This window comes from Rattus norvegicus, chromosome 3, assembly GCF_036323735.1.
Source record: "Rattus norvegicus strain BN/NHsdMcwi chromosome 3, GRCr8, whole genome shotgun sequence".
Classification (NCBI taxonomy): domain Eukaryota; kingdom Metazoa; phylum Chordata; class Mammalia; order Rodentia; family Muridae; genus Rattus; species Rattus norvegicus.
The window spans coordinates 165,714,837-165,734,004 of record NC_086021.1 but is presented as its reverse complement, the minus strand read 5'-3'; the positions used below and the strand labels follow the sequence as shown (position 1 = coordinate 165,734,004).

Below are 19,168 nucleotides of genomic sequence, written 5' to 3'. Positions count from 1 at the left end.
CAGGCTGCAAAAGGCCCAGGTTCCCTGCTCTGTACAGTGGCAGGTTCAGCAGGGCTGGAGACAACTTAGATCCATGTACACTTCCTACCCCACTACTGAAGCTATGTCCTGGTTGCCGGTCTGTCTTCCACTAGACTTACCTGCATGGGCTCCTCATGGCCTCCAGTAGCAACTGCTTCCTCCTCCTCGACTGTCCTGAAGTCCCCCTGCTGCTCATGGCAGAAGATGGCCCTTGCTCTCTGCAAGGCTGTTCCGTGAGGACTCTACAGAACTCCGAGGACTTACAACACTGGGGGAGCTTGGGGTTCCAGGAGGAATATATGGGCTCGACACCCTCAGATCTATAACCCTGTGGGGGTTCTGAGGACTCTAGGTGCTTAGTCTGTTCTCCTGGGTCTCCCTGCACTCCTTCCCATAGCCTCCAGGAACGGCATTCCTTGGCTCTGAATCACAGAAGCCCAGACTCATTCCCGGCTTCTTCGAGAAACCGCTGTCAGCCTTTCTGAAACCTGTCAAACGTTTTCTGATGGGACAGGCTCAAAGGAGGTGGAATTATCATCTAAGTACTATTCGTGTCAAGACTATTTGCTTCAAATCCAGCCAGAGAGGGGCCGGGTGTAGAAGCACACCGTTACCACCCCAGCACTTGGGGGGCGGACTCAGATTATAAGTCAAGACTGGGCTAAGTAGTAAGACGTCTCGAAAACCAAAACCAAGAAACCTCTGAAAGCTGCTTGGGCACGTAAATGATCGCAAAGAAGAACACAAGGAAGCAGGGGCAGTTGCTGTGGTCTTCAGACTAGAAACTTGGTCTAAAAGCAGCTAGAGCCCCTAACTGCACTTAATGGACCAGGGGGACATCATGGGGACCATGGCTTGAGCGACTTGCAGGACGTTGGATATTTTAGGGTCCAAACGTCCAGGTAAGGTAGTGTGGCTTGGAACATTTGTTTATTTGAGGGTGCTGTGGCCAGGCAGAAACCATCCTTGCTCTTAGGAGGTGCCGGATAGATTTGGGGAAGGTCCCTTTAGTGCTGCACTATGCTGTCTAGGTGTAGAGCCCGATGTTCCACACAGGACACCCACCCTTTTTGCTTGTGATTCCAAGAACCTTCCCCAGGCCGGATCAAGATTCTCCCGTGCTAAGTTCCTCTGCTTTCGGGTCCCTGAGGCCCAGGGGGTAGTGTTAGGCTGCAGTCTGACCTCTGGTCCTTGTGTCTAGCTTGCCCTCTCCATTCACTCATACATTTGGATGGATGGCTAGATGCTGGATGCAGAAACAGTCTTAGTCTGACATAACAGGCAGCCACTTGCCTTTCAAGTCAGCCACGGCTAGGGTAGGTGAAGGACAGTACTGTCACACAGACTCCGATGGTAGCTGTTGTTCAGCCACACTGACAAACGCATGCTGGGATCCAAGCACAGGGGTTTATTTCTTAAGGGGTCCAGTTGGGGTCAAACTCCTGAATAGGGGGGATGAATAGGGTCCCTGGGCCTGGGGTCACAGGAATCCTGGCTGGGTTGAGCCAAGGGACATATGTTATTTTAAGGCCTGGCCCAAGACCTTTTAAACACAATGTTCTGACCCCACTGGGGGTGGCATCTTCCTCACTTCCTGTCTCAGTCAGTAGCAGGCCTCTTCCACCTCGGTTGGACACTCCACGGAGCTCCTCCTTGTCTTCCATAAACTTCCTGCCCTGTCAGAGTGAGTCTAATCCACACCACACTGGCTTCCTGGTGAGCTCCTAGGCAGCCCATGCCCCTCTCCTGGCACAGCAGAGCGCATTCCCTAATATACTGGATCCCTAGGCTATTGAGGGAGCAATCGCTGCAGGTCATGGGGCCCCTCCTACCCTGTACAGAGGTCAGGTTTTTGAATGATCTGCCTTCTCTTCTGTGGTGGTCCCTGTGAAGTAAGTATGCTGTTCTGATGTCTGGTGGGCTGAATGCCACATAGGTGCTCCCTTGCTTTACTGCCCAGGCTCACAGACCAGGGATGCTCTCTGAACACCTTGTCTCCCAAGGCTGCCTTTTGGGAGGGGGATCTAGCTGGGTTTCCTGGGATCATCTGATGCCACGCTCCTTATCCCGGTCCAGTCCAGCCCACCACACTGCAATAATGCCAATGAGGCCTGGTTACACGTTACCTCATTTATTCTCACAACATGCCTGTGAGGTAGGGAGGGGCAGGGACTGTCCCCATTTTACAGAGGAGGAAGTTGAGGCACACAGAGGTCAAATGACTTGCCCAAGGTCACAGAGGGGGCGGCCAAGCTGGAACAGGCCCCCAGAGCAGGCCCTTGCTTCATCCAGGGGACCCCTGCAGCATGCGCCAGACAAGAGGATGTCCCCACTGCCCTTGAATCATATGCACAGTATAGAACAGCCCCTGGCACGCCAAACTGTCTACTGGGCCCCCTCCAGGCGGCCTGACCCATCCTTGCCCTCTCCACCCTGCTCTGTGGGCCCAGGCCTTTGCAGCTCAGGGCTCAGAACACCTTGGGGATGGGGGTGGGGGACAGGAGAGGAGGATTGGGATGAAAATCACAACAGAATAAAAAATTCAAGAGGCTGGGCTGACAGGTTAGGGGGACAACCAAAAACGGGACTGCTTACACACAAGGTATATTTTTACACACACTTGTACACACACCTAGATATAGTACATGTAAAAATATATGCTATTCACACACCCGCCTCCTGCAGGTACCCCGAGAGCCGGTGGCGGTGGCGGCGCTGGTGGGCTTTGGGTGAGCAGATGGGCGTTTATTAAATATACACTCTAAGGTCTATGTGCATATGTACACATACGTACAGACACCGCCACCTGCCCCTGGGGGAACTGGACGAAGGTGCGGCCAAGGGCAGACAACCCCCTGGAAGCCACTTGGGAGTCCTACATTTTCTTTTGCTGAAGAAGAGGCTGGAGCATGGTAAGCGTGGGCTCCCCACATACCCCGAGGACCAGTACTTTCCTATCTGCTCGGAGGCCAGTCCAGCCCGACACTGCCCAGGCTGGCGGACGGCAGCGGAGGGAGGGTGGGCCAGCTGTGTGTGAGCACTTAGTGGGGAGGGTGGGAGGAGGGGATGCTGCCCTTCTCTCTGTCCTCTGGGCCCTCAGCCCTAAAGGGTGTGAACCAGAAGCCACAGAGTGGTGACCCCTGTGAGTTCTGCAGGGAAACAGAAAAGCTGTGGGATGTAGGGAAGGGAGGGACATGGCAGGGGCCCAAGGTTGCCTTGGACTGTCGTCGTCTTGTAAACAAGCTAGTTCTCAGCAGACAGAGCAAGCAAAATGACCGCAATCTGGAGGCCGGGCCACGGCTGCCCAAGTCGTCGTCTGGTCCACCATGGCAGCCCAAGGGAAAAGGTTCTAGATTGTGGTTTTTGAATTTTTTTTTTTGAGTCAAGTCTTCATAACCTAAAGCTTGGAGGGACCCAGAAAAGCCACCTTGTGAGCCCTTGTACGTGTCAATTGGAAAGTTGGCTCAGGGTCTCTAGAGATAATAACCATACCAAAGGGTGAGAAACGCTGTTCCGTTTGCATTGAGTTTTTAATGATTTAAAATGAGTGCTTTCTCCTTTGTGGCCTTAGAGCCTGGTCTGGGCCTCAGGGACATAAATCTCGATGCTGTCTGCACTCTCTGTGGCCGAGTTCTGCCGCACAGATGCTGCCCGCTTGGCGGCCAGGAGTCTCTTTCTGGCCTCCTGCCGCTGCTTGTCCCCCGCATCTGAGGCCTTGTCGCGGCTCACTGCCGCCTTGGATTTGGCTGGCTTCTTCGGGACTGGAGGGGGTGGTTTCTTCTCTTCCTTTATTGAGACAGTGAGGAGGGGACAGAAATAAACTAAAGGTGCCACGTTTTGTGTGGCACTGCCCCTTCCTTATGCAGGCAGCTGGCAATGCCCCACCCCGAGTCTCCACGCCAGACTGGCACAAGCAACACACACTAGAATCTGAAAGCCACAGAAGCAATGATAGTGGGAGGAGCAAAGGATTTAGGAGCAAAAAGCAAGCTTAGGCTTAGAACGTTCTAGAACAGGACGGACAACCCCACCTGTGCCCACCCTTGCTTTCAGCCATTAGGTACCTTGCCTGAGTCTCCCAGCCAGAGCAGTGACTTCCACTGATGGCGTCTATCCCGTATCTCACATGTTGTCCTTGCATGAGAACTTACCAGGGCCTCAGACCATCATGACAGGCCCTGGGCTCACTGATCTACAGGAGGCCGCCTGAGCCTCACAGAAGCACAGGTGCCTCAGGGAGGCGGAACTGGGGCCAGACCCCAGTGCCCCTGACAGCAAGGCCCTAGAAGGGCCCTTCTGCGTCTTCTACTAGCACATGTGACCCTTCCGCTAGACATGCAGAGCATGATATCATGCTTTAGGGACAGCCTCCACTACACAGCGAGCAGCATGCTGGACAGGTGCCAGGCATGGACCCCGCAAGGTGATGGACGTGAGCCCCAGCTCAAAGACGACACATGGAGAAGGAGCCAAGCAGCACTGACCGATGTGGGCAGCGTTACTGCCGACCAGGAATTTGTCCCTGGACTTCCCCTCCGCACTGCTCCATGCTCACCTTCCTCTTCTCGGGGGTCTCCACCAGCTGCCAGCTGTTGGCCTTGAGGTGGTAGAGCTCATCGAACTTCATGCTGATGTCCTCAATGGACAGCTGCAGCAGGTCCCAGAACCCTGCCAGGTCCTGGGCTGTCGGACGGGGGTTGGCATCAGGGTTCTGTGGGGCAGATGGGGGTCAGTGGGGCAGCAATGCAGGAACCTGGCCTATCTCCCTCACCACACACATGGGCCTCTGGCTCTGGCCCTGGGTAGGGCCTCGCTTCCTTGTTCTGTGGCCAGGATCTGTGAATGAAGCCGGCTCTGGTCATGCCAGTGTGTGTGGCAGGGATCCAGTTTTATCTTGAGTAGGCCCTGCATATGACTGTGGCCATCGCTAGAATGGCTATCACAGGGCTGTGGTAAGGAATCCTTGGTCCTCCTGTGTAGGGAAGAGACCCATTCTTGACCAGTGTGTTTCCCGGTGAGGTAGGAAGAAGGTACATCATAGTCAGGCCGGCTGTGATCAGACTCTGCTGTTTTCCTCACACAGGCCCTGGAGACTCACTTCCCACTGTGCTCACCCTTGGGAACGCATGCTCCCAATTGGTTGGAGAGCACGCTTCTCCCAGGACATTCTGACCAGGTCTCTGCGCCTGGCCTAGGGGCAGGGAGGCCCCAGAATGGGCAAGGGAGGAAGACAGCCATCTGGCACAGTAGTAGTGTTTCCTGAGGTCTCACTGCAGGAGTCTCTTGGATACTGGACTAAAGGTATGAGTAAGTCAGGACCAACTGACATAGCTCTCATACAGTTATTCTATACCAGGGTTAACGATCTGGAGGACTGCCCCAACCCTCCCCGTATGGAGACTGGTGTGTAATGTTGCCATCTTCATAGTGCCACGAGGGGGCAGCACCTCCTCTGCGTGGAGGTCAGAGGCTACAAGGGGCTCCCTCCCTGCACTCAGGTGGGCAGCCAAGGGACTGGCTGGAAGGCCTGTTGATGAGGGGGAGTCACTCACCAAGTTCTGCTCACAGAGGCCACGGAACTGTTGGAATTTCTGGGACATCAGGAGCTGGGCGCTGCCCACAGCACTGAGAACTTTTCCTAAGACTGAGAGAGAGGAAGCAGCTCAGCACACATGGTGGTGCTGGACAGAGGTCAGCCAGCACAGACCTGCTCAGGGTGGGCCTGGGGACGTGTGTGTGTGCGTGTGTGTGAGAGTCTGTGTCTGTGCGAGTGTGTGTGCGAGTGTGTGAGTCTGTGTGTGTGTGTGAGAGAGTCTGTGTGTGTGTGTGTGTGTGTGTGTGTGTGTGTGAGTCTGTGTGTGTGCGCACGTGTGTGTTAACAACATGTGGGCTGTGCTGGGGTGGAAGGGGAATTGGAGGTCAAGTATACATGTGTGTACATGTATTTATGTACACAAACACACAAGCTAGTATGTTTATTTGCACATGAACCCATTATTAAGGAAGACAAACAGAAGAGGGCAGGGCTGGAGGTAGAGGCAGGGGGTTAAGATCTGAGGCCAGCCTGGGCTATGTGAGACCTTGTCTTCTAAAGAGTCAGAAGAAAGGGGGTATGGGAGCTCACACCATTCATCCCAGCCAGCACTGGGAGGCCAAGACAGGGAGTTTATCAGCTGTATCAGGAACCTTATCCCAGTTTCTAAGGACATGCTATGGCAGTAAATCAGAAGCAGGAGAGAAATGTAAATTATCATGGGCTTGAGAAGGAACGGAGAGGGGCTGTGGAGAATGCCCAGTGAGTGAACAGCTGTCACTCAGGGGACCTGTGTAAGACAAGGAGAGGGCAGGCTACCAAGTGCCCTCTGACCTCCATGTCCTCCCCATCTCACGCACGCACGCGCACACACACACACACACACACACACACACACACGCGCGCGCGCGCGCACGCGCGCTAATAAAAACATTTTTTTCCTTTTTTCTTTTTTCTTTTTTTCAGAGCTGGGGACCGAACCCAGGGCCTTGTGCCAGCGCTCTACCACTGAGCTAAATCCCCAACCCCAATAAAAAACATTTTAAATACTTTTAGGAAGCAAAAAGTAGAAGGTGCTGGAACAGGGAGCTAGAAGCTAGCCTTGGGGTGGTGTGGGGAGTACAGAGCAACAGTGTTTAAAACAAGTGACTGAATCAGAAGTCAGAGGAACCTTGCTGGGTCTGCGTGGGTGAAGGGGTTGGTCCCAGTCTTTCAGGAGCAGACAGTGTGTGCCCTGATGTTCACGCTGCCTGGGAGACTGAGCAGCTAGGACTTCCTAGAGCCTTGCTGGTTGACTCACATGGTCAAGGAGGGAAGCTTTCTTAACATGGAAGTCTTTAATAAAACGTAAACAGAACCAAACAGGAAAGTTTCAGAACAAATCTCCTAACCATGAAGCGTTTAGTCCGGGAGTGTGAGCAGATAGACTTGCAGTGTGATTCCAGTGTGAAAGTCACAGCAGAAGTCAATGGGAAGCAACACAAAAGCAGGAAGGGAAAACTGACGCTAGACAATCAAGCTCAAAGCCAGCTGTGTGGTAGCTCACACCTATAAGGCCAGCCTGGGCTACAATAGTGAGTTCCAAGGGCAACAGAGAATACAGTGAGACCAGCCTGGGCTACCGTATAAGACACTCAATAAAACAAGGCCAAGACCCTGTGGCTGGATGTAAGGCCACTAGGCAGTGACAGATGTAGATCCCAAATGAAGGTGGCAAGGTTGAGTTTTCCAAAATAGCACAAATATTGTTATATGTGTCTTTTATTTCAGATAAGAAAGGACGGTGGACTGAGCGCCAGGGGAATGATGGGGACTGTCAACTGTGTTACATCTGAAATGGCTACCAGTGCTATTCTGCAGCCAGATCCAAGCATCTCCTCACTGACCTGGGACATATCTTGACTTTACTTCCACAAAGACCTTACAAGAGCTCATCGAGGAATAATGAATCTTACCGAGAACCATGAAGAGGAACCAACATAGGAGCTATGGGCCCAGACACGCAAACATTTACCAGAAAACCGAAGTCAGGGGATTTGGGGACATAGTCAGTGATAGAGAGCTTGTCTAGCACACAGGGAGAACACCCATTGCATAGTGACTGGGTAGGGTGGTAGTGCCAGAAATCCTAGCACTTGAGAGCTGGAAGATCAGGAGTTAAAGGACATTCTTGGTTACATTGAGTTCCTGTCTCAAAGCAAACAAAAACCCCACAACAAAACAAGAAGCTGCCATGTGGGTGCTAGGAACTGACCCCAGATCCCATGGTAGAACGGCCACTGCTCTTAACTATCAGGTGTCTCTCCAGTCCATAGGTGTGATGCTTGCTTGGGAGACTGAGGCAGGATCACAAGTTCAAGGCTTACCTGGACCATTCATTAAGACCTTGTTATTAAAGTGTGGGCTAAACAGGCAGAGCTTCCTTTTGGGGTGATTAGAATATTGATTATTATATAGTGATGGCAATGTTGTGAATAAGAAAGCTAAGGCTCCATGTATTATGTATCATAAAGGGGTGAATTTTATAGTGTCTAATATCTCAGGGTTGCAAATATGGCCCTGTGGTGCTGTGCATGTGACCCTGGGTTTAATTATCAAACCAGCCCCCCCCCCCCTTTATATCATGCTTTAAATAACAGGAGAAAAAAACAAACAAACCCCTGCTCACCAGTGGTGCAGACAGAGAGAGGTACACACAGCTGAGCCGTTCAGATCAATGAAATGAAGGAACTACAAGTGTTAACAGCGCTGCTGGGTCTGAAGAACAATGAGTGGCTTTTACGTGTGGCCCAGGCAGGTCTTAAGCCCCGCCTACCTCTAGCTCCAAAATTCTGGGATTACAGGTGTGTATCGGTGCCTTCCTCGGGGCCAGTGAGATGCCTGGTGGGTAGAGACATCTGTTCCCCAAGCCTGATGACCTGAGTTTCATCCCAAGCATGAACTCGGGCAAATTACCCTCTGGTTCACACTCACCCGTGGCACATGCGTGCCCACACAGACCTCAGAAATATAAAAAGCAAATCCAAGTGCGAGAGTGTGGTGTACAGCACTTAGGAGGCTGAGTTCAAGGCTAGTCTTAGTAACACAGTAAACCCCCGTGTCATAAAACAACGGAGACAAATCCTATGCTTCTAATATAAATTTTACAACATGCATGTTCCTTAGGGATGCCTCAGATGGCAACAGTACAAACTCTTAACAGCGCCTACTGCCGAGGCAGGAAGCATCCTAAAACCAGATTCAAACTGGTCAGGGGGGAGAAACTCAAGTACACACACTATAAAGGACTACACTTCTGTGAACCAACCCAGCGTGTGTGGATTAAAGGGATACTCAAATCAGTGAAAGACTAAGACAGTACACAAACACGAAGAAATGTGTGCGTGCATGTGTAGCCACACTGAGAAAATGCAACATTCCAGCAAAACCAAATACGCAGCCTAACGAACAACCCGTCAGGCCCCACCAGGAGCATGAGGACCCTATAGACTTCGGTCTTCGAGACTCGGCAAAGTTGGGCCCGGGACAGACCTGCAACCCAAGCTAAGGGAGAGGCTGAGACAGGAGGATCACCAGTTCAAGGTCTGCCTGGGACAGACCTGGTCTCCAGACTTAAAAGGTCAAGCACAGTGGCATATGCCTTTAATCCTAGCATTTGAGACAGAGGTAAGAGGAGCTCTGTGAGTCTCTGACTCAAAAACTAAAAAGGTAAGAGAAATGTAGCCCCATGGCAGTCTTCTCCTTACTTATATTTGCAAGGCCCCTGACCCCAAGCCCCGAAGTGCGAGGAAGTAAAATAAGCAAGGTATACTGATGAGAGGGCAGGTGACGTGCATGCTGCCTAAGCTGTCCTCTGACCTCAGCCCTTCATCACACGGGGAAGTCAGGGTCTTAAGGGGATGTGCTGGGACTCTTATGGACAGCAGTGTTATACTCCAAGGTGTACAGCAATTACACTGGAAACACCATGGAGCAGCTCCGGGCTCATGGGTACTGACAGCGCCTGTGATACACAGCGCACTCTCAGTCACTTAGAAGGGTGGGAAAGGAGAAGGCCCATGTGCAGCTGCCTTGGAAAGTAGTTTAACTGATTCTCAAAAAGCTGAGCTTTTTGAGGTATATACACAAAGAATGGGCTCAGAGTGTGCTAGACTTGTACATGACTGTTCACTACAGCACTGGTCAGAACAGCCTGCAAACAGAAATGACCTGAGTGCTCGTCAACAGGTGGACTGGGTAAATAAGGCACACCCATCAACATCGAACATCATTTGGCAGCAAAAAGGAATGAGGCATGGTGCACGAACACGTGGATAAACCTTGGTGGTGGCCTGAGGGCTGGATGGCAACCACTAGCAAGTCTGGATTATGAATTCAAAAGGATTAATTTTACAGCATGTGAGTTATAATTCAGTAAAGCTCAGGGCCAGGGTATGGCTTGGTGGAGGGCCCTAAGTAACTAAAGCAGTTGAAAAATTAAAGAAAAAAAATTCAAGGAACACACACACACATACACAGACACACACGCACGCCTGCACACACATACACACACAGACACACTCACACTCTCACACACACATGCACACACACATGCACACATACCACACACTCTCTCACACACGCACACACATTCACTCTCACACACACATACTCGTACACACACTTGCGCACACACGCATGCATATACACATACACTCTCTCACACACACACACACACACACACACACACACACACACACACACACACACACACACAAAGATAAGGTACTGTGTACTATGCAGACAAGAGGAAAGGCAAGGATAGGACGATGATTTCTTGTAGTCCCAGGCTTAGTAGGCTGAGGAGGACTTCAAGTTTGGGCTACAAAGCAAGACTCTAGTGGGAGAGGAAAAGATGAAAAATCAACCCAGCAACTCTAACACCAGAAAGGAATTTCAAAGAGAAAAAAAAAAATAGAACAAACATAAGGGAGAAATTAGTGGTAGTAGTTTACTTTGTGTGAGACATGGTGTCGCTCTGCAACCCAGGCAAGCCTGCACTGCGATACCCACGATTCCCCAGCCTCTGCCGCGAGTGCTGGAGTTACAGGCACACTGCTAACAAGTTTCACCAGACAGAATAAAGATCCTCAAGTTTTCCATGATAAAATCCAAGGACAGAGAAGCAGAATGGCTTCCAACTTCTTATCACAGGGAAGCACACAGAGCACGGCAGGGCCCTTCCGGTTGGAGAAGATGACCTCGGCCCACACTTTCATCTGTGTTGTCACTCGAATGTTAACATGGAGGTAGCTATCTACGTCAATGTGATTATTAACCTCAACTTTATACCTAAAGTGTGAGGTCTGAAAGACATGCTGAGTATCCAAAAAGTTCTCTCAGGATAGAGAGAAAAGTGAGTGGAAGATCAAGCGGCAGCAGGCGAAGGGCCCGGCGGGGAAGGGCTGAGGGAGTGTCTGAAGAAGAACCAAGCCTGCAGCTGGAAACATCTAGAGGACATGGCCAGGCCCAAGCAAGACAAGGGAACCAGGAAAGATAGGAAACCCTAAGAAATCAATACTTAGTGACTTAATTCTGGAGAAGTAGGAGAAGGCAATCACACTGCACTGAAGAAGTGTGCGGGTGAGGGGCTGGGGATTTAGCTCAGTGGTAGAGCGCTTACCTAGGAAGCCCAAGGCCCTGGGTTCGGTCCCCAGCTCCAAAAAAAAAGAACCAAAAAAAAAAAAGAAGTGTGCGGGTGAATACAGAACAGACCAACGGCGTGGCCACGGGAGCACCGGCTGGCTGCCTTCTGTCAGACACTTGGTGCCTTCTGGTCTCTGCCACTGGTTTGATTTTTTTTAATATGTCATAATTAAGTGTATTGGGTAGAACCCTCAAGAGTTCCCTGCCCCAAGGTGGGTGTGACATCAAAGCTGGGAAGAGGCCCCGAGGGCAGTGAAAACTGACTCTACCAACACCCTGAGTCATCAAAGGTGTCCTCAGAACACATGATCTGGGATACAGGTCAATCCTGCCTGTCCTTCCTGAACCTTCAGGGGTAGAGGAACCACCTGAGAAGCTGAGCTCTGGTAGAACTTGGTCAGCACAGGGTGACAGCCTGAAGGCTCCCAGAGGCTGCCTCTCGCTGCATGCTGTGACTCAGGTTCCCTGCACACCACTCATCCCTTTCTTCAACCCCTTTCTGTTTGGTAGTGCTAGTAGGGCTCCTGTGTGCCAGCCAGGCCAGCACCACTGCAGGCCTCCCTGCCGGAGGTAACTTCTGAGTAAGTATCTAGAGTACTGACAGAAATGGGTAGCGAAGCAGAAACTGTCTTGCCGTTTGCAGGTCTGTCCTGCTGGGGCCCGATCAGATAGATGTCTGCACTAGGGAGCAATGAACAGGCAGTAAAGAACTGGGAAGGGATAATTAGGGGGCAGCTTCGCGTCCAGCACGTCAGTCCTCACAAGGTTCTTCTGCAGGCAGAATAAGATCAAAAACAGGTGGCTGAGCTGGGCTCCTGTCTGACCAAGCCCACAGCCTGCACAAAGGCAGTGCAATCCTAAGGCTCATCTGGGCAGAGGCCGGGTGAGGCAGGCGGAAAGAATGAACACCGAAAGGCAAGCTCACTAATTAGCCCAAGAACAGGGTCAATGGTCCTCCCTGAGAGGCTCCAAGCGCACCCAGGGGACGGATCGCCCTCGTGACACCCACCTTCTTCAGAGAGGTTGTTCTCTTTGGTCTCCTTGTCCATCTGACAGCACCAGCCTTCCAGCCTCTCCGTTTCAGCCTGAAGGAGCTTCAGGAACCAGTAGCCATCCCTGCGGCAGGCCCCTGGCTGAGCTGGCTCTGCTGGGGAGCTGGAGGAAGTCTCCAGCCAAGGGTCGGGTGGGGGCAGCGAAGATGCCTCCAGGGCAGGGTCGCTGTTGTCTCCATAGGAGAGGTTGCGCTTGATCTGGGCAATCTTGGGGGCCTGTCGGGGGCCAGCATCAATGCTGATGGAATTGGGGTGTGAGGTACAGTCTGGGAGACTCCTCTCAGATGACTTACAACTGGAGTCATTGGCGTCCTGGGTATCGGAGTCAGTGTCCCGACGGGAGGACATGCTGTGAGAGGGGGCGCTGCTTCTGTGGGGGGGAGGATGGGGACAGGAAGGAAAGAGTCACCAAGAGGGCCAGAGACCAGCAGCCGCCTGACCCGGACACACGGGGAGACAGAGAAACGGATGCATCATCTGCTCACCATGCGCCTGAAGCGGGTCCCACAGCCCCCGCTCATTCTCTGCTCAGCCCTTGCCCGCCTGCCCATGCCCACACGCGCACACACACACACCACACACAAGGACAAGGTCATAAGGTTGTCTGTTTACTGCAGTGGGGCCAGGAAGACCACCAGGATCAGGGTGCTGGGGGCCACGGCCTTGCTCCCCTTGGGGTGACTGGTCTCAGAGCAAGCGCTCGTGTGTCCACCCACCTGCCCTGCCCAGCCCCCACACCTGAGCCACCACCCACACCCACACCCAGCTTGGGTTATTAGAAATCCAGCAAGGAGAAGTGGGTTAGGGAGAGCAGGAGAGGTGAGGGCGGAGGGAGGGAGAGGAGAGGGGAATAGCAGCCACCACACCTCTGTCCAACTTACCGCCAGTCGTCCTCTACCTGAACCCCGATGGACTGGAATTTGGTAGCGGGACTGGGCTCCTCTTTTGGCACTGGCTGAATGCAGTCAACCTTATTGAAGGACAACGACAGCAACGGCACGGAGACAAAGACAAGAATAAAAACAAACACCACACTTGCTGCTGAAATCCACATTAGTGGGACGACGCAAACAGACATGTGGACAAACGGACACGAGGCATGCAGACACTGCACGTAGGCCCAAGAAGGGCCAGGTTAAGCCGGGCACTGCTCATTCGCGAGGAGGCGGGAGGGGATGGAGATGACTGGCTTTCCCTACTCTGAGGAGGGCGCCATCACATCGATCGCTTTTGGTCCGTTGTCCTCCGAGAGGTGGGAACCGCTCCTTCTAGTCCTCTCCTTTACACGATCAGAGAGAAAAAAGGACGACGGGAGAGAACACACACAAAGCCACAGCCGTTATCTGGTGCAGTTGAAGCCGAGGGCTGTCTGGAGGTAAAGATCATTCCCCTAACCCTGTGGTGCAGCCTGAAAGGGGAACGGTGGCACCTGTCGCCAGTGCCAACCACAGACAGCAATTCTCAGACCCAAAACCCAGAGCCAGCAATGCCATGGGATCCTGCCCCTGGACCTGTCACACTTGCTTTGTAAAGAGGAGCCAATATGGTGGCAGCCATGCCTTGGGCTCAACCGTGGGGCAGCCAGCTAAACCCACCCATCATGACCCCAGTACAAGGAAGGGGGAGCTCACACCTGATCTGGGGCTTGGGGTGTCAGGGTGAGATGAAGTGACAGCCTTGGGAGCTGGGATTCCAGTGCAGGGGTCAGGGAAACTTTTTGTTTGGGACAGGAGTAGTCACACTTCCTTTGGCAAGAGCCAGTTTAGGAAGCACAGCCGTCTCCAAGGAGCTGTGACGTCTCCGGGGACGGAGCAGGTGGACCCAGGTATGCTCAGCAAACACTAGGAGCCAGAGTCCTCTCCCAGGGTCCTGTCTGAGTAAGGGAATCAAGGCTGGTCCTGCCTAACTCTCAGGCCTCTAGGAAGGGAAGAGGCTCTGATCTGGCCAACAAGAAGGTGGCCTTCCCTAAGACACGGCAGTTAGGAACCTATGTCTGTAAGAATCCCACTGACAGGCTGTAGGGCAAGTGCCGGGCACTCATGAAGAAACCCAGCTGAGGAGAGCCGAGGAGAATCTGTCCAACTTCCTTCCTGTACGTGGGGGACAGAAGACCAGAGCCGTCTCAGACAAGGCCCTGTCTGGATCTCCTGCTCTGCTCCCTCTGCATTCTGTGTTTTGTTATCACCTGGCTGCTGAGGAGAGGAGATGGAGATGCTGGCAGCCCTGACGCCCTGCACCACACCCGCCTGGTTCTCTGCCCTTCGCCGGTTTGGAAGTGCTCCACCTCCCCGCCCCCTGCCCTCACCTCTGTCCACTACAGCTGGCCTCGCCTCGCCCACTGCCTCCTACTGCAGTCTGGAGGTTCAGCCCATAGCAGAGAACTTTCTGGATTTAGACTGATTCTTGAAAACTGTGAGGCTGAGCCCAAGTTTGCCTCACTCAGCTATCAGAAGACAGATACCTGATGGGTAGTGGAGGAGAGGCTGGGCACCTCAGATATAAATTCCCACCGGGTTTGGCTTTTAGACAGGACATGGGCCACAGGGCCCTACCTATCTGAACCCTTTTCTATGAGGGAGGCATAATCTGCCATCACACTCTCAGTTAGCCATGGGTCTGGTGCTTCAAGCGACCTACCTGTCCCCAAGGCCTGAGTGGGCTCTGGGTCAAGTTCCCCTTGAAAAACCCCATGGCTCAAGGGCCCTGGTCCCAGGCTTCTAGCCCGTCAGCGTCTATGCTCCACGATGCTCCCGCTGCCAAGCGGGGCCATGGTTTCCGTACCGAGCTGACCTTGGATTAGAGAACTGTTAAGCCAGCCCCACCTCCCGGGAGTTGTCTGGCAGGGCAAAGGATGGAGTGGACAGACAGACAGTAGACAGCAAACAGTGTACAGGAGCTTGCTGGCTGAGTGTAACTACATTCACTGGGACAACCCACTGGAGGATGTCCAGCTATGGACCTGCGGCAGGAGCAGCTGGACACACGAGTGTGGCTACAGGAGAATTTGGTTTAGCCACTTGGGGCAGATGCACCAGAATAGACAGACAAACATCTCTTCCCGGGAGACCTAGTGGGCCTCCACTAGATGTAATTACACGCAGGCCGGTGCACGGAGTAGACAGAAGACAGTGCAAAAGGGACCCCTACTTGTATTCCTATTGATGACAGTTTCCTTTTGGGGACGGCCTCGGAGTGGGACTCAGAGCTCGTCAGTGTCCCGTGTTCACTCTTCAGAGCTGCATGCTTAGGGGGTGGCTCTGGAGCCTCAGGGCCTGGCGTAATTCCACCCCGTGTCACACTGGGTGGCCGGGTACTGCTGTCCAGGCTGTCTGATGAGTTACTCAAGCCCGACTGGCTTGTCACTTCACTCTTGTGGTCTTGACTGTCCAGGTAGGTGTCCTGAGCAGACTCAGTACTGCTCTGAACGGTAACTGAGATGAACGGTTTCGATGTGGTACGTGGAGGGACCGGTGGTGGGGTCTTCTTATATGCCACTAGGCATGATGAACCTGTAGGCAGGTGAGAGGAAAGTGAAGGTGAGGCTTCGAACCCTTTAAGGCCGCTCCTGGGCTGAGGCCACGCCTGACCTCAGCTAGAGGACCGTGAAGCAAGAGAACGAGAGTCATACACAGTCATGACCAACATGGGCACCCAGGTCCTCTCTACCCATCTTGCACGGCCCAATCTAGTAGGGAAGCCTCGTTAAAGATGCTCTCTACGAGGCTGTGGCAAAGCCTGACCAATGTCAGGAGGAGGCAATGACAGCAGAAAAACTTATCTTGGCTTTCCCAGGGTCACTCTGGGACCTCTGGGTCCTACAGCTTCTTAACCATTTTTCTTCTGTCCCTCCTCACATCCTCTGTGTGAACAATCTGTTCCATCTGGCCAACACAATACACTCTCTTTGCCATTCTCAACCCACTTACTCTTCCTACAAAGACCCCACACATCAGCCTGCTGCCTGGGACTGTACTGTGTCTGACCCTTCCTTCTGTGCCTGAGTTTCAGGAAGCCAGGCACTGCAGTAGCTCTGTCACCTGGGGTGGCGTGCAGTGGGACACACATCAGCACAGCTAGTGTTTGCTTCTCAGGCTGCACTGTCGGGACCAGATTAGTTACCACAGCAGTGCTACACCTCAACAGGAACCTCTCTGTGCTGCTCTCTAAGCACCCTCTGCTATGAGGGCTCAGCAAAGCAAGTCCTTAACCAGGTCCAGGGCGCCCTCTCCTTCCTATAGAGACCTGAGCAAGCCCCCACCTGAGAGCGGGATCTACTCATCATACCCACTCGGTGACAGTCCACAAGACAAGGCCCAGTGTCAGAGGCTGGACACAGAAGAAAGTTCTCTATCTGCTAATGGAGAACATCACTACACAACCTGGTAGAATGGCTATGAGAAAGTGACACAGTTGAACAACAAGGCTGTGGAGAAACACATGATCACCTTGCAAAAAGATCGGCATTTTCTTATAAAACTAAACATGCAATTATCACAGAACCCAGCGAGAGTAATCAGGCAGGTAGCACACGGAAACAAACATGCATGTTCAGGCAACTGTATTTGCAAAGCCGGAGACTGAAAACAAGCAGCTGAGTGGTTGAGTGGACGAACACCTCTACTGTGGAGTGCTACTAGGGAGTGAGAAGACACGGACGGAGCCACCACGTGATGGACTAGAAAGACTCTCAGGTCATTGTGCCTGCCGGGTAAAGCAATTCCCCAGACACTGAATGAGCCTGTTTATATTACATTCTTGAAATTACTGCATTGTTAGAAATGAAAACAGATCAGTAATCGCCAGGGTATGCTTGGCAAGAAGATAAACAGGGAAGGCAGTAAAATAAAAGGGACCGACTCATGTGGTGAAGGAGCTCTCTGTGCCTTTGTGACAATGGCACTGCTAGAGGGATTCACATATAGGAACTCTGCATTCGGGGCTGGAGAGATGGCTCAGCAGTTATGAGCAATGACTGCTCTTCCAGAGGTCCTGAGTTCAATTCCCAACAACCACATGGTGGCTCACAGCCATCTGTAGATCTGATGCCCTCTTCTGGTGTGTCTGAAGACAGCTACAGTGTACTCATATACATACAATAAATAATTCTTTAAAAAAGAAGAGGAGGAGGAAGAAGAGATTTGCAAGTGCTGACCACACACAAGCACATGCATACAAACAGGGAATCCAAGTGAGTCTGTGTCTCTGCCAGCATCCCGCTGTGATGCTGCAGTGTGGAAGGTTTCCTGGGAAACTGGCTCCCAGGCAATACAGAATACCTTCTGTGTAATTTCTTGCACTGCACATAAACCTGCAACTGAGTCAGTCAACCCTGGTGGCCAGCCTGCGCAGTGGAGGTGACGGACCTGGGGGTTTCCAGCTAGGAGTTCTCACTTCCCACTCCCAAACTTCCCAGTTCTGCTCAGGTCTTTGGAGGAAACAGGGCTTCCTCACACGCACCCAAGGCAGTCTTTGTCACTAAGTTAAGGGAGACCACTGAGGATGTGGCAGACAGCCGAATCTCTGGGCTAGGAGAGAGACTATAGGAGAGGTGGGAAGGGTTCAAGTCATTTAAAAACAAACAAACAAATGCAAAAAAACCTTCCGGATCTCTTTGTCCTCCCCAGCATACAAGAAAGGGCAGGCCCTGTTACACAGGCTGGGTCGTATGTGTAGTTGTACTTGGCAGCTTTGGGGCTGTCAGAGGGTGTACTGATCATACCCACCTTACAGATGGGTACATGCAGCTCAGAAAGGCTAGGGAATGTGCCTAGAGTTACCAGTGCTCAGTGGCAACCACATTTGCTGGACAGCACAGTCCTCCTCACTGCTTCCCAGGCCTTGGGACCCTCCTAGCCGGGCACAGCTGCAGGTGTTTGAGGTCCCACTGCTGGGACCTGAGACCAGAGGCAGGTGTGTTCTCAAGCCCAGATCCTACAGCTAGGGTAGGAAGGCTCTAGACTGAAGGCAGAGAGACCTGGCTTCAGAGGCAAGAGTCTGCTTTCTGGGTTTTCCAGTGCCCTCGCCTATTCAGAGCTTCCATCTGGCCATAGCATACCATTTTCACACAGCCCTTGGCAAATTCAAAGCGCCCCACCCATACTCTCAGTTTGGACAGTGTGACTGAAGGCAAGATCCCTGCTTGGATCTCTTCTACTTATGTGAAGTTATCCTATTCTGAAGCCAGGAGGAAGCATGAACCAGACAAGCTCAAGTTCAAACCTCTGTCCAGTCACCTTGTGGGAAATGATGACATAGGCTATACCACAGAAGCCAGGCTATGCATGGCCAGAGCACAGAATGGTCTTACTAGCATTGAAGAAAGAGGGAACTAGACCAGATCTGTAAGTCCCCAGCTACTGAGTCTGTGACCAGCATGGGGAGAGGGATTCCATAACAAGATGAACATACGGGACAATTATTCAAGCCAGTCCCACCAGAGCCCAGCAGACAGGGCTGACGTACACAGGGTTTCAGCAATGGGAATGTCTAGCCTACAAGTCCCAAAGGAAGCAGGTTTCTGTCGGGTAGGGTGAGGATCCACACAATGAAGGCAGCCCTAATTTGTTCAAAATGGTAAGAAAGGAGCCAACTCTTAACGGGTGGGAGCGACTCAGAAGCAGACAAGGTCTTTGTCCTTGCAGACACTGGCTAAGTCAGTATGATAGTTACAAAGATGTCGTTTCTCCCAGGAGACAAGGTGGTTACCATAGCCAAGGTCTATATAACAGGAGACAATTCTAGCCTCCCTGTCAGGGGTGCAGAGGGTCAGGGTTTGGTTGAAGCACACTGAGGCCAGGACAGAGGCCCAACCCTGGCCTTAGAGGGACAATGAATGCCTGAGAGGCTGGCCAAAGGCAGTAAGGGCTGAACAGACAGA

The 19,168-nt window shown here is 52.4% G+C and overlaps 1 protein-coding gene across 11 annotated transcripts in view; it reads right to left on the bottom strand.

Moving 5' to 3' along the window:
• Positions 1-2,136: 2,136 nt before the first annotated feature.
• Dlgap4 (DLG associated protein 4) overlaps positions 2,137-19,168 on the bottom strand; it is a 147,598-nt gene continuing 130,566 nt past the window's right edge. For 4 of the 11 annotated variants that reach the window (XM_039104402.2, XM_039104406.2, XM_063283181.1 and 1 more), the window contains 6 exons: positions 15,439-15,800; positions 13,491-13,570; positions 12,249-12,661; positions 5,574-5,665; positions 4,577-4,732; positions 2,137-3,807 (listed from right to left, as the gene is read on the bottom strand). In XM_039104402.2, coding sequence (XP_038960330.1) covers positions 3,589-3,807; positions 4,577-4,732; positions 5,574-5,665; positions 12,249-12,661; positions 13,491-13,570; positions 15,439-15,800 — 1,322 coding nt within the window. In that variant the 3' untranslated portion in view covers positions 2,137-3,588. Of the gene's footprint in view, positions 3,808-4,576; positions 4,733-5,573; positions 5,666-12,248; positions 12,662-13,172; positions 13,262-13,490; positions 13,571-15,438; positions 15,801-19,168 lie in introns of those variants that run through there. The other 7 variants (XM_039104408.2, XM_039104405.2, XM_039104404.2 and 4 more) reach the window with 5 other exon arrangements.